The following is a 13,146-nucleotide window of genomic DNA, read 5'->3' on the forward strand; positions in this document are numbered from 1 at the left end:
CAAAGTGCCTCCAGTCCTGCAGGATAACTCAGGGCAGGATGAGCTGCCAGCATGTATAACCCAGTGCTTCCCCTACTTTATCCTCCTAATAAAGCTCTCACTGCATTTGACATGATACAGCTCTCATCCAGCCATGAAAGCTTTCTTGCTTATCAGGAGAATTTTTAATCAACTAGAAGGGAAAACGTGGCCTGACATTTTATTGCTTCCTTACACTCTGCTTTTAGATCTTTTGGTTTTCTCCAGTTTGTATTCCTGCTAGTTTCTTTACGCAGGGAACTGGTGGAAAGCCTCAAGTCTTTCATGGCCATCAGCTTCCCCTGGATAACTTGGAGGCAGGGAAGCAAAGGGCAACAGGGAGGATGCATGACGGGGTGGGAGAAGGCAGCACCAAGCTCTCACCCTCACTGCAGGTTCTGGGACATGGTTTTGTCCTGGCCACAGTTCCAAAACAACAAACAGCGTCTGTGGGGAAGGGTCATAAGAAGTTCAGCTCTCCTCTATTGAAACCATCTGGTTCCTATAAAAAAAACCCAACTGGTTGGTTGAGATGGTTGGTAGCACCTCCTCCTTGCTCTGTTTTCCTCCCATTTCTCGAGAGCATGGTGGCTCTCCAAGTGCCAACATGTGGGACTGGGCTTCCACAGGCCATGGTCTACCCTGCTCTCAGGACGGGGGCAGCAGGCAGCCCAGCCAATGCAAACCCTACTTTGTTATGAAGAAGCTACCTTGGCATCCATTTCACTTCATTTCTCCTTATCTGAGCCAGATGGTTCCTTATGAGGAGCCTGGCCCCCCAAATGGTTTCTCCAGGTCAGAAAAACCAATAGGTCAAATAGGTCCCCATCCAGCAGGAGGCATCATCAAACCTGCAGGGGAGGTAGGGCAAGGGCAGTGAACCTTTATTATTATTTTTAATAAAAGGAAAATAATCAAAAGCCTAAATCTCCCCTTTGTTTCCAACAGAAATAAAAGGGGAAAAAAAAAAAAGAAAAAGGAGAGAGAGGAGCACTTACAGGCAGCTCCCCAGCCTTGTAACACAAAACCGTGCTGTGCTGGGAAACCTTACACCATGCTGCATCCAGCTCATGCACTCCCGCACTGCTCGCTGCCTCCCGGATGCTTCCCCAAGCCCAAACTGCCCTTGAGAGAAGCCAAGCCTCAGCCTCTGCTGAAAAGCCTCTTTGTTTGGATTCCCTTTCCAAATCAGCATATCCTGAGATTGAACTCCCTCCCACCCCTCTGCAGGGCTTTTTAACGTTCAGATGCCTTGGCAGCAGCCAGATTTGCCAGCAGGTTTGTGGCCCTGTAATAGCATCCAAAACCTCGGTGCTGGGGCACGTATAGCAGTAGAAACTTCCTTCATGTTACAGGAGAGGAGGTTGAAAAAAAATATATTGCAGAATTACTTCAAAAGGTCCTTTAATCACGAATTGTGACCAGAGGAGCCAAGTTCTCCTTAATTAAACAGCTTTAATCTGCCTTCATTAGGCTACATTAAGACACAGCAGATTCTCAATGGGATGTTGATATCATTTTCCTTCATTAGTCCACTCTGTCTGCAAGTCTTGGGGGAGAATTGTGTTGAACTCATACAGGCCCAGCATGCACCTCATTCCCATCTCCCTTAAGGCTTGCAGTGCCCCATGGATGAGGGACACAGTGCACCCACAGGACCCCTGTTGAGAGCTGAGGCCCTGCAGCATGAATAGTAATGAGGCAATAATTCCAGTTACTTGGAGCCAAGCATACCAGGCCTTGCAGCAAGAGGCTGTTGCTCTCCCAGTGTCCCAGCACTGTGTTACGGTGGCTGTGCCAGCATTCAGCCAAAAAGCAAGGCATGGTGCAGCAGAATTCCCCTCCACGCAAGAATCTCCACCAATACCAAAAGGAAAACAGACCTTTCTCTCTCTATATATCCATCTCAGCATTATATCTTTCCCCGTGAAAGCAAAATGCTGAGCATTCAAGCAGGTGGATTTTCAGACTGCACACCCATTCCTGCATTCATAAAGCCAGTCCAGTTCTGCAGATGACTTCAGCGAGAGCAAAAGCAAATCTCTTATGTTATATCCCCAATCCAGATGCGTCCCATAGTCAAATTCTATCCCACTCATCCGAGTACTTTAAAAAACGTGGCACCCTGCAGGAGCTTTAGGCACTGGAAAGCTTTTTTGTACCCATGCATGCAGTGATATAGCAAAACAGGCACGCTCTAAAATGCTATTTCCAAGGTTTTGCATTTCACAAAGCTCCGTGCCAGCTCAGTAAGAAAAATAAATGCCACAAAACTTCTCCTTTAAGGAAAAAAAAAGCAACAAAATACAACAAGCCTCCCAGACCAGTGCTTTAGAAATGCTTCCACATGCTAATCAGCCTCCTATTCAGCTCCAGACTGAATAGGACTCCAACAATGACAAAGAAATACGCTGAACCTATTCCACATTTCATCCCCTTCACTCAAAATGTTGCTGTTACCTTGGTTTTCTGCTGCTTTGTGGGAACTGCAGCGGAATGACTGCTGCATGCTAAAGCTGCAGGGAGGGCCAAGAAACGGGGAGTGTAAGGCAGAAAAATACCCATCCTGGATTACGATGGGGTGGGGGAGAAGGATTATTTTAAGAGGTCGTCACTCATGCTGCAAACTTTCATATGGAAAAAGAAAAAAAAAGCCAGGCCTAACATAGCAAACTCTGGTTTCAGGAAGGGCTGCAGCAGCCCTCCAAGGCCATTTCCCTTTCTGCAGGAGGGGGGAAGCATGCAATGGGGCCACCCAGCTGTGCTCCCAAAGGAAAGGAGGTGGAAGTTTTGGAGATGGGTGCACACACCTGTCCTAGGACCAGGGTTTGGTCCAGCCTTGGGGCCCACAACCCTCCTTCTTCCCCAGCAGTGCATCACTGAGGTTCAGAGCCTCAGTGCCTAGCTCAGGGCAGAGACCCTGAAGGTGAAGTTATCAGGAAATGCCTGAAATCATCGAGATGTTATGCTGATAGCTCAGCAAACCCCATGGGCAGCTGGGGGTGCCCTCACCATGGCACTCTCCTCACCCATTCCTCCATGCATCAGGAGGCACACACCTCCCTGGCCATGACAGCAGGCTCCCACCTCTACACAGGATGATTCCTTTGGGCCTTTGAAGCCCAGGGGAGAAACCCAGGAAAGGAAAGGAGCAGAAAGCTCTGCTAAAACCCGGAGCCATCCGATCAGTGATCAAAGAGCCGCTTGAGAAACCTGATAGCAGCATACTGCTTCACAGCTATCGACTTCAGAGATACGCTGCCTGCCAGCAGCTTGCCAGCATCCCAAATAGCCCACCAACACCACTCAGAAAATAAACTCATCTGGTGCTCACTAAACAGACCTGCAAACCAGAGTTTTGAGAGAGATTTTTGGCCAACCCTTTGGAAACGATCATCTGAAAGAGTGGTGGGCTCAACAAAAAACCTCGGAAACCCTTATGGATCCCCCATGCCAAAATGCTTGGGGTGCAGGATTGGTTGCCACGGCCACTGCATGGGCTGCAGCAAAGACCTGGCAGTCAGCACCAGTGGGAAAGGCGAGCAGGGCCAGACCCACAGAGCAGAGCATCAAACCAGCCCAGAACAGAGGTGGTAAATAACTGTCAGGAAGATAGGAAGCTCAGACCCCATTCGTCACCGCCAGCTTTCAAATTCAGTGGTTCGTTTTGAGGCATGCAAAGATGTCTCAGCTTTGAATAAGCACGCGCTGAATTAATGGCAGAGGAATTAATGCCTGCTTGCGGTGCCTGCCTCCAACACATGCACCATCATATGAAGGCACTGCTGTGAAAGCTTTCAGAAATGACTGCTGTTCTGACTAATTTACAGTAAAACCAGTTGAAAGCTAATTATAGGGAGTGCAGCTTGTTGCTTCCTCTGCATGGCAGCCAGCTACAACCCTGTCACTGCGGGGAGAAGCAAGCCCTCAGAGGGATCATCATTTGTGTCAAGAGGGACATCTGCCCAAAACCACAAACCAGGGACTTTCACTTTTTCTGTTTAACCTCGTGGAAGGAAGCACCGTGCTGTGCTCAGCTCCTCCAACCAGCAAAGCTGAAGTAGTCCCAGGGAGAACAGCCTGACCCCAAATGCTCCCAAAGCCCCAAAGAACACCTCCATGCCTCAGCTACCTGCACTGGTTGGGGCAAGGGCTGAGTTTGCTCAGCTTTACCTGAGCTAGAGTAGTATGATTCCAACCTCTTGGGCACACCTCCTACCTGTGTGTGTTAGCAGGAAGGCTGGAGGCATCTCCCAAGCTTTTCTATGATGCAGTCAGCGCAGCTTTCAGGACTTTTTTGGGGCAAGGGATAAAAAGCGATGGGAAACACTACAGGGTTATGCATACTCTTCCACTCATGTAGTGTCATCAACACTGTCAGACCAACTGCAGCTTCCTCTGGGCTCTGGCTGGCAGCCCAGCCCAGCAACTCCTGACTGAGGACACCGTATGCTCTGACAAGTCAACCTCAAATATAGGTGTAAGCTATAGGCAATGCTGGTACAAGAACACATGGCATAAAGAGTATGGGCATTTTTGGAAGTTCAGAACCTTAACTCCAAGAAGCCTTGGAGTTAAGTTACTCGATACAGAGAGTCAGTTTTCAACCTTCTGTCTTCAAAACATTCAATGCATGTGGAAAAACAAGCCCACTTACGTGACCAACTAGAAAGTACAGGGTTTAAAGGTATTTCTTGGGGGGGGGGGGGGGGGGGGGGGGTTGAAACTAGATGATCATTATGGTCCTTTCCAACCCAGGCAATGCCATGATTATATGATTTTGACACCTAGAGAGCCACCAGACCTACCCAGTTTTCAAACTTCCTCATGCATCACCTTGGCAGCAAACTTAAGCTTAAGACAAGTTTTCCAGTGGTTTGTGTCATCAAGCACCATGAAGACACCTCAAATTCCTCCTTTTTGGCAGCATTCTTTCAGGTCTAACTTGAGAAGCAGCTCCTGCTGGTCACGGCAGCACAGCTGCAGCTAAAGCATTGTGTGCAGCTGCAAAGCAAGAAGGGATTCGTTAGCACAACCTTCATCAGCTGCTCCAGTAGCCCTGCCTATGGCTACCAGAGCTTTTCACCTGCTAAAGTTGGGGAGTTGGCACTCCTGCAAGGCAAGTATCACAAGAGATCAAAGCTGAGGGCTCTGTTGGTTCTGCTGTACGAAGGACCCCACAGTTCTGCCGTCCAGAAAATATAATAATGGATTCAGAAAACCGACTTCAGACATCACTATTACAGCATAAACGCTGGATTATTTTGTTTACTGCTTTCTTGAGGCATTATTGTTTGTGTGGCATTCACTTTTCTGAGAAGTGTAACGTGAGCTACTGAAAAACCAATGCCACTGCAGCAGTCAGGGCCCTAGGACAGGACAAAATAAAAGAAGAAATTCAAACAAAACAAACAGTGCTGGCCCTCAAAGCCTAACTGTCATCCAGGAGGAAAGCACATGGGGAGAGGTTGCCATGAACCCCCCAAGACATGGTCCCCAGGGATGTGTGGGGCTGGGGAAGCTGCAGCTCTTAGTGCTGGCTGTGTTGAGGCTGGGTGGGAGGACTCGGGGGCTGCTGCCTCTCTCCACGCTGCCTGCAACAGGCACGGCCTTGTTCGTGGTAGAGGCAGACTAGGCGACCACAGCAGTCCCTCCTGGATTACCATGGATGAAACGGTAGCATTGTATGAGTGAAATGGAGAGGACGGAGGCTGCTCCTCCACAGCAAGCTACAGAGCAGAGCTCCCCTCTCTTTTAACTCATTTCAGACGGAGGTAGAGGCATGCAAACACCCTGCCCATCTCAGATGTGCACACTGAAGAGGAGCCCTGGTTTGCAAGACAGTGCCCGTGCAGCACAGGTTCCCCAGCTGTGGTATGCAAACCATCTCTGGGCTGCACAAGGAGGCACACACAACTGGAGGATGCACCATCAACCTGTACCCAGACAAACAAAGTCAGACCAGAACAGCCTCACAAAGGCATGCATATTAAATCGAGATTTAAAGGGTATAAAAATAATCTGTTTGATCTGGGAGCGATGTTTATATTATTTTCTGTGCTCACTACAAACAGATATGATTAAAAAATGTCATCTACTGTAATCGTGATCCCATCTCCTCATGTCTCAGCACCAAGTACACAAGATCCAAAGCACTCCTGGCCATGAAGCAGTTGCACATAATTCTGCCTTCCTGGAGACACGTCTTCAGCCTGGCCAAATTCCACCAACTCTGAAAAGTAAGCAGATTTATACCCCCAAGGACTCAGCCTGCCATAGGTATAGAACAAGGAAGTGCTGCAGTTAACACCTCAGCTATAATTGTCACTAATAACCTCCTCTTGATAGTTGTGTGTTTTTTTCTTCCAGGTTTTATAAAGCCTACACACACACACACACACACACGCACCATGTTTTGGAGATGTTCAAAACATTTCTCCCATCTTTCCTTCCAGCCATCGGTAGGCTTTTAGTTTGGTATCTCAAGAGAGGGGCAAAAACTGATGATGGCTATCATGCTTCCATTTGGACTGCTGGTTGAATAAGATCTTTCCAAACACTCGGAAGAGCATCCCAACCAAGGCACGGTGGGATGCTACCACACAACCCCTTGCCAAGATGCCACCTCTGCAAGACTTCCTTTGCCAGAGCACTTGCAGAGCAGCTGCCAACCCTGCTGCTTCATAGGGAGCACGCAGCCACAGAGAGATCCCAGCAGGATTAACATAAGCGATACGTAAACATGAACAACCAAACCTGATCTAGGGATGCTCCAAGCACTATGACGGCTCTCCACCCACACGGCTCCATGCGTGCGGTATGGGGCCAGTCCTCCCCAGCCCATGGAAGGCAACACTGAGGCGTTGGGACTGCCTGGCTGGTTTAGTGCTCTCAGAGCTCCTCGTCCCTGGCTTAAAATAAGAAACTGCTGCGTCAGCAGTTTCTTCAGGCACGTCTAGAGAGATGTTACCTACACATCAGTGAGCCCTGCACGGCAGGGCAGTCTTAACAACAAAACAACAGAAAACAACCCAAACAAAGCGAAGTTGCTTAGCTCATCAAATTCAGCTTTACAGCACCCAAATAACTCTAACCTCATCCCTCATCTTTAATTCCTCCCACTCCTTAGAGTTAAATGACAAAGCCAGGCCTGTTTGCACTGATTTTTGTGATGGTGCAGCAGGGGCTCAGGTGGAGCTCCAATCCTTTTTTTTTTTTTTTGGCTCCTGCAAGCTGCACAACACAATTTTCTACACAGCAGAGGAGAGTTAAGAGCAGCCTAAACTGTTATCCCAAATTACAAGATTATAGCCCCGCTTACATAAACATTTCAAGGTCCTGCTAGCGTAAATATTTACATGCAAAGTTCATTGTAGCATCAAGCTCACTACAGAAGAGATGCCAAATGAGTGCGAAAGCTGAAGAAACACTGAGGGTATAAGAGGCACATCAAAATGCTGCTTCTAAACCTCCTGAAGGCAGCAGAACTTTTGCTGTGCAGAGTAACTGGGATTGACAGCCAAGAGAAAACTCAGTTAGAGACAGAAAATGAGACGCACAGTGAGTTACCTGCAGTTTACATCTCAGCAGCCTTAAACACGTGCTCTCATAAACCTGATTTCCACAGGAAAGGGGCATGCCAGATGAAATCCCACTATTTTATGGCACAAGCAGGACGTTTTGGGAGTTGTCATACCTGTGCAAGCTGCAAAAACACGAGCTACTGGAGACCCCACTGTGCCCTATGGCCTTGCTGACACAGCCCTCCCCTCTGCTGGGATGAAACCCTTTGCTTGCAGGCCACCAGCAGAGCACAGGTGGCTGCTCACTGTTGGCCTCATACAAAAACAGCAGGTCCAAGAGGAGTACATTTAACCCCAGATGCTACTTCCGTGGGAACAGCCTCCAAACATCCCACACCTAAAGGGTCAGGGGAGGAGGATATCCTTACCTGGCCCTTGTCCCGTGCAGAAAGGGAGTGGCTGGTTGAGCTCTCCATGCACAGAATGGGCAACTGAAGTTGGAGTGAAGGCTTCCCCTCATGCCTCTTACTTCCGCTGCTTCCCAGAACTCTCCCATTCCTCCTCAACTCCTCTGGCTTAGAGAGGGCCAGTTCAACCCCATTTTCAGATGTGCTGAAGCGAGCAGGGAGCCATGGACAGGACAAGATGACTCTTCCACGCAACCAGGCCCTACTGCAGCCCTAACAATCTCAGGAAGCATCCTCTAATTCTCTAAACAGAGCCCTCCCGAGAGGAGGAAGCAGATGGAGAAAGTTATTTTCCCTCTCTGCACACTCAGTTCTTTTATGCCTCTTTTGCCCAGGTGAACTCTGACACAAATTTTTCGGGGAGGTTCACCGGATCTGTGATGAAATCTCTGGTTCATGGCACAAGGAAGCAGGGATTTGCCAATATGGATGCTTGGCACATTTGCATGCCAAGTGCTCTCGTTAGGAGCGGGGCATTTGGAAACACTTAACTCCCTGTCAGCCCAACCCCAGCTGGAAATGTAAGGGGAAATGTGGGGTCTCCATCAGCAGATCTTCAGCCAACCCTCTCCACTATCAGCTACCAAAGCAACAAGCTCCTGCCCATGGCTCCCTACCTGCTCCAGTGATCCCCAAGGAACAAAGATACAGATCTTCCCCCTCATGAATTTGCTATCAAGATAACCACTGTAGTTAATGAGCAGAGACAAAGTGGATCTTTCTAACACCCTCGCCAAATTACAGCTGAAGGAAGCTCCTGATAGCACTGCTTGACTTATTCTGACTTTCTTAGATGTTTATGATAATTGTCTCCTGGGTAATTTGTTTAAATTTGTATGTAAACAAAGAAGAGTTTGCACACATCTACTGCCTCACAAAATGCATGTGTCATTTCTCAAAGGCATTTCTGCCATAGCTTATTCTTTTCATTTTTCCCTACAGAATATTGATCTGGGGGTAAAATTACAGCAGAATAGCTACAGCAGAAGCCAGTGCAGTGTCATAACCTTCTGCAAATCAAGTGACTGGTTTTAGTATTCCCTAAAGTGGCCCTCAAGTGAGAAAAGCCTTCTGTTTCCCTATTACTCTGAATGCCCTTGGGCAACCACTCCAGAGGTATAACTCAACTGCACAGAAGGCCATTGGCCATGCCTACGTGCACCAGCAAAAGACCTCTGCCAAGTACATCCACCTTTTTAAGGTCATTTCACTCAATTCTGCTTCTCATCATCTCACCTGGAACTCCATTCCTTTACTGAGGATGTAAAGACCCACCAACTAGTATCCATCCACCTTTCTCTAACAGGCTTCAGCTGGAGCATTTATCTTTCCGCCCTCACCTCCAAAGTGTTTTCTTTGTGACAAGCTCAGGAAGGAAGAAAAATGGGAACCAAGCACTTGGAAAGCTGCAAACTCTTCGTTTTCCTGAGAGAAATGCAGAGCAAAGAGCAAGCCAAGCCCACCGCAAGAGGGGCAGCTGGATGTCACAGCAACCCATGCAAAGACACCCACCGACAGGTCTGCTGCTGCTGCTCCAGGTATATTTGAACAGCATATCCACAAATGCACAGCATACGCTCTCCATCACACAACCACCACCCTTATCACAGCCCACCAGGGCTCCTCACCTGTGTGTCATTAGCCAGATTTGAACTGTTGGCTTCAGCTGTTGAATTCCTGCTCTTACTTTCAAATGCTCCTCACCCCAAAACACAACCCTTGTGTTTACTCTCTCATTTCCACCTGCAGTAACGTGAAACAAAGCAACAATCACAGCTTTTGCTGTATCACATTACAAGCTAACAATACCTTCCAGTAACACTTGATAAGTTCTGTTTACCAAAACTATCCCAAGTAGAATAACACATGGCAATTAATTACTTTCTCATTTCAGACTCTTAGTCTGGAGAAGGAAAAGGAAAAAAGAAAAAACAACACACACACAAAAAAACCTTTACCCATTTAAATAGCATTTATGTGTGCCAGGAATGCCTAGAGTCAAGAAAACTTGGGTAAATAAAAGTTCTAAAGTTCTGACTCCTAGCAGTTGTTTTAACTAGGAATGCAGCCTTCTGCTTCAGTAAGTGAGGTAAGTCAAGCTTGCTGTGGTTCTCCTTATGGTAGATCCGTCTGTATACCATAGAGTCATAGAATGGCCTGGGTTGAAAAGGACCACAATGCTCATCTCATACCAACCCCCTGCTATGTGCAGGGTCGCCAACCAGCAGCCCATGCTGCCCAGAGCCACATCCAGCCTGGCCTTGAATGCCTCCAGGGATGGGGCATCCACAGCCTCCTTGGGCAACCTGTTCCAATGCATCACCATCCTCTGGGTGAAAAACTCCCTCCTAAAAATAGGTAGGATATCAAGTATTTTCATTTTTTTCCACATACACAATGTGGAAGCTTTCTGTGCTGGCCTCTATTCTTGTGGGAATACAAAGGGAAAACCATGCCTCTCTCCTTCATATATTAGTGCCTCGTAATACATACCAGATGATCAATAAACTACATAAAGATTAAATCAAACTGACAGTCCTTAAAAAACGGCCTCTAAGCAGAAACAATTGTTTTAAAGGCTGTGGCGTCTGGAGCATTAAACTCACGTGCTGCCGTGCTATTAATCTCTTTGTTGGAAGCCGGTTGATTTCCCCTGCCTGCATCTGTCAATTAAACGTTCAGCGTTGCAGCCAGCGTCCAACGGTGGATGTTTTGGCATGCAAAACCTCTTGGAGACGGCCTGCTGACAGTTTCCGTGCACGCCGTGCCACTTCCAAAAGCCAAGCGGGCTGGCAAAGGCAAAGCTCCACCGGTGTGACCAGGGGATGCCCGCGAGCGCTTCAAAGCAGCCTTTAAACCGACGCCGCGCGAGGAAAGCCGGACCCGCCGCTACAACCGAGCACGGAGGAGCTACGGAGGGGAAAAGTTCCCCTCTTCCCAAGACGCGGAGCGCAGCGCACTGCCTCCACCTGGAGCTGCGGCGCGGAGCCGCGGGCCGGGGGGTGCGGGGCCGCTCCCGGGGCACCCCGAGCCCGTACGGCTGTGCCTCCCACCCCCCACAAAGCCGTCCTTTACTTTGCCCGGGGAGAGATCGCGGCGGGAGGTGGGGGGTGGGGAGAGAAAAGTAACTAAAAGTAACTAAAATGCCGATACAAAGAGAAACAGAAAGAAAAGAAAAAGAAAGGGGAGGAAAAAAAGCAGTGTGGTGCGGTGGGTTGTTTGCGTTAAGCAGTGAGGCGGGGGGCTGCTCCCAGCGGGGAGGGCTCCCCGGCTCCGCTCCGTGCCCCTTTTGTTCGCGGAGCGGCGCGGTCCGGCTCTCCCCAGCGGGACCCGGAGCGAGAAACCCGGAGAGAGGAAAGGAAAGAAGGGAGAAGGGGTACGGAGCAGCTCCGCGGCAGCTCACCCATGACGAGGCAGAGGAAGTCGAGGCAGATGAGCAGGACTTTCTTGCTGCTGCCCTTGGCCGGGTTGTTGTTCAGCGCCGGGCTGCCCCCATTCTTGCTCTCCGGCGCGATCGCCTTGTCGTACTTGTAGCTCTGCATTATCGGGGGCGAACGCCCGAGCCGTGCCGTGCTGTGCCGGGCCGCGCCGAGCCGAGCCCGCACGCGGTGAGCCGGGGAGGTGCTGCCCGCTCTCCCGGCCTCTCCGCTGGGGCACGGGAGGAGAAACGCGGGCGGGGTCTTCCCAACACCACCACCGCCAAAGAGAAGAAAAAAAAAAAAAAAAAAAAGTTTGAAAAAGTATAGTAGCAAAACAAAACCAAAACGAGGACAAAATCACCAAAAAAAAAAAAAAATCACAAAAAAAAAACAACAACAACAACAACCAAGAGCGGGAGGGAAGGGGGAGAGTTTACGGGTGTCCCAAGGCGGTGAAAAAAGTCCTGGAGGAAAAGTGGAGGGGAGGGATAAAAATAAAGAGGAGCGCGGATGGGTTACGCGGGGGGAAAAAGGTGCGGAGCGCTGCGCTGCGCGCTGCCGGGGGCAGGTGGGCTCCGCGCTGCGCTGCGTTGGGGGCTCCCGCCGCGCCCGCCCCGGCCGCTCTGGGAACCACCGGCTTTGGTGCTGCACTTTTATTTCGCGAAGTCCTTTCCACCCCTTAGGAAAAAAAAAAAAAAAAAAAAAAGGAAAAAAAAAATGGGGAAAAAAAACCCAACCCAACAAAACCCAGTCACTTCGCCTCGGATGGGATATCCAAGTAAGCACGGCCCCTTTCCTGCTTCCCTACATCTGACATTTTACATAGATAATTAAGTCCACATTTTTTTCCTGAGGGAAATTTTAAAAAAATAAAAGAGAGAGAGCCAGGAACTAAGTTTTTCGCGGAGCCGAAGGAAGGAGGAGCCTCTAGCGTTCACGAGGCGGAAAAGTGCAATAGGAGGGAGAGGGGGAAGGAGAAACAACCAGCTCTACAAGGGAGGACTCCAGAACGTGATTATGGAGCAAAGTGGTGGCAAATAACTTTTTTTCCCCTTCTTTTTCTTGCTTTCCCCCCTGCCCTTCGGCTCTGCTCTTTGTGCTGAGATTCTCTTGCAGGGGATGCAGCACGTGGGGTACCCAGGGACCCCAGTGCCCATCACATGGGGCTGAAGGATCACAGAATCATTAAGGCTGGGAAAAGGCTGCTTAAGACTGTCTAATCCAACCATCAGTGGATGGTTTGGTGAAGGTTGAGTACCACCACAGTTATAGCAGCTTTGTCCCCCTGCAGCAGCAGCACCACCTTTGTAAAACGAGGGTTATGAGAATGCTAGGAGCCAGGTGAGGGATGGTACCTTGGCTAATTGCCCCTTTGGTCTAATTAGAAATTGCCAAGGATGCTAACGATGTGCTTCCCATGAACTTCAGCTGGAGGTGGGGTGGCCATTTTGCCTGCTCCAAGCACGCTGACGGGGGCAGTGGATAGAGCCTGTGGGTGCCCAAGGATGCGTTCAGGTCAGCATCTGACCTCTTTTCTTCCTTTGCCACATAGCTCCCCTCTGCATGTGGGGGAACCTGAGGAGCTGCAGACTTCACCTTGCTGAGGGCAGGTTTTTTGTTTAGAAACATACCCAGGCACACTTGGGCCAACATGGGAGGAAGAAAGCAAAGCGGCTGTCTTACTTGTACATGCGTGGTGTAAAAAAGAAAGGGGAAAGC

At 49.3% G+C, this 13,146-nt stretch overlaps 1 protein-coding gene across 1 annotated transcript in view; it reads right to left on the reverse strand.

Moving 5' to 3' along the window:
• The window catches only part of PLPP3 (phospholipid phosphatase 3), a 43,184-nt gene extending 31,132 nt beyond the window's left edge, over window positions 1-12,052 (reverse strand). The window contains exon 1 of the mRNA NM_001130488.3: window positions 11,412-12,052. Coding sequence (NP_001123960.2) covers window positions 11,412-11,550 — 139 coding nt within the window. The 5' untranslated portion in view covers window positions 11,551-12,052. The remainder of the gene's footprint in view (window positions 1-11,411) is intronic.
• Between the last annotated feature and the right edge of the window lie 1,094 nt (window positions 12,053-13,146).

Source organism: Gallus gallus, chromosome 8, assembly GCF_016699485.2.
Source record: "Gallus gallus isolate bGalGal1 chromosome 8, bGalGal1.mat.broiler.GRCg7b, whole genome shotgun sequence".
NCBI lineage: Eukaryota > Metazoa > Chordata > Aves > Galliformes > Phasianidae > Gallus > Gallus gallus.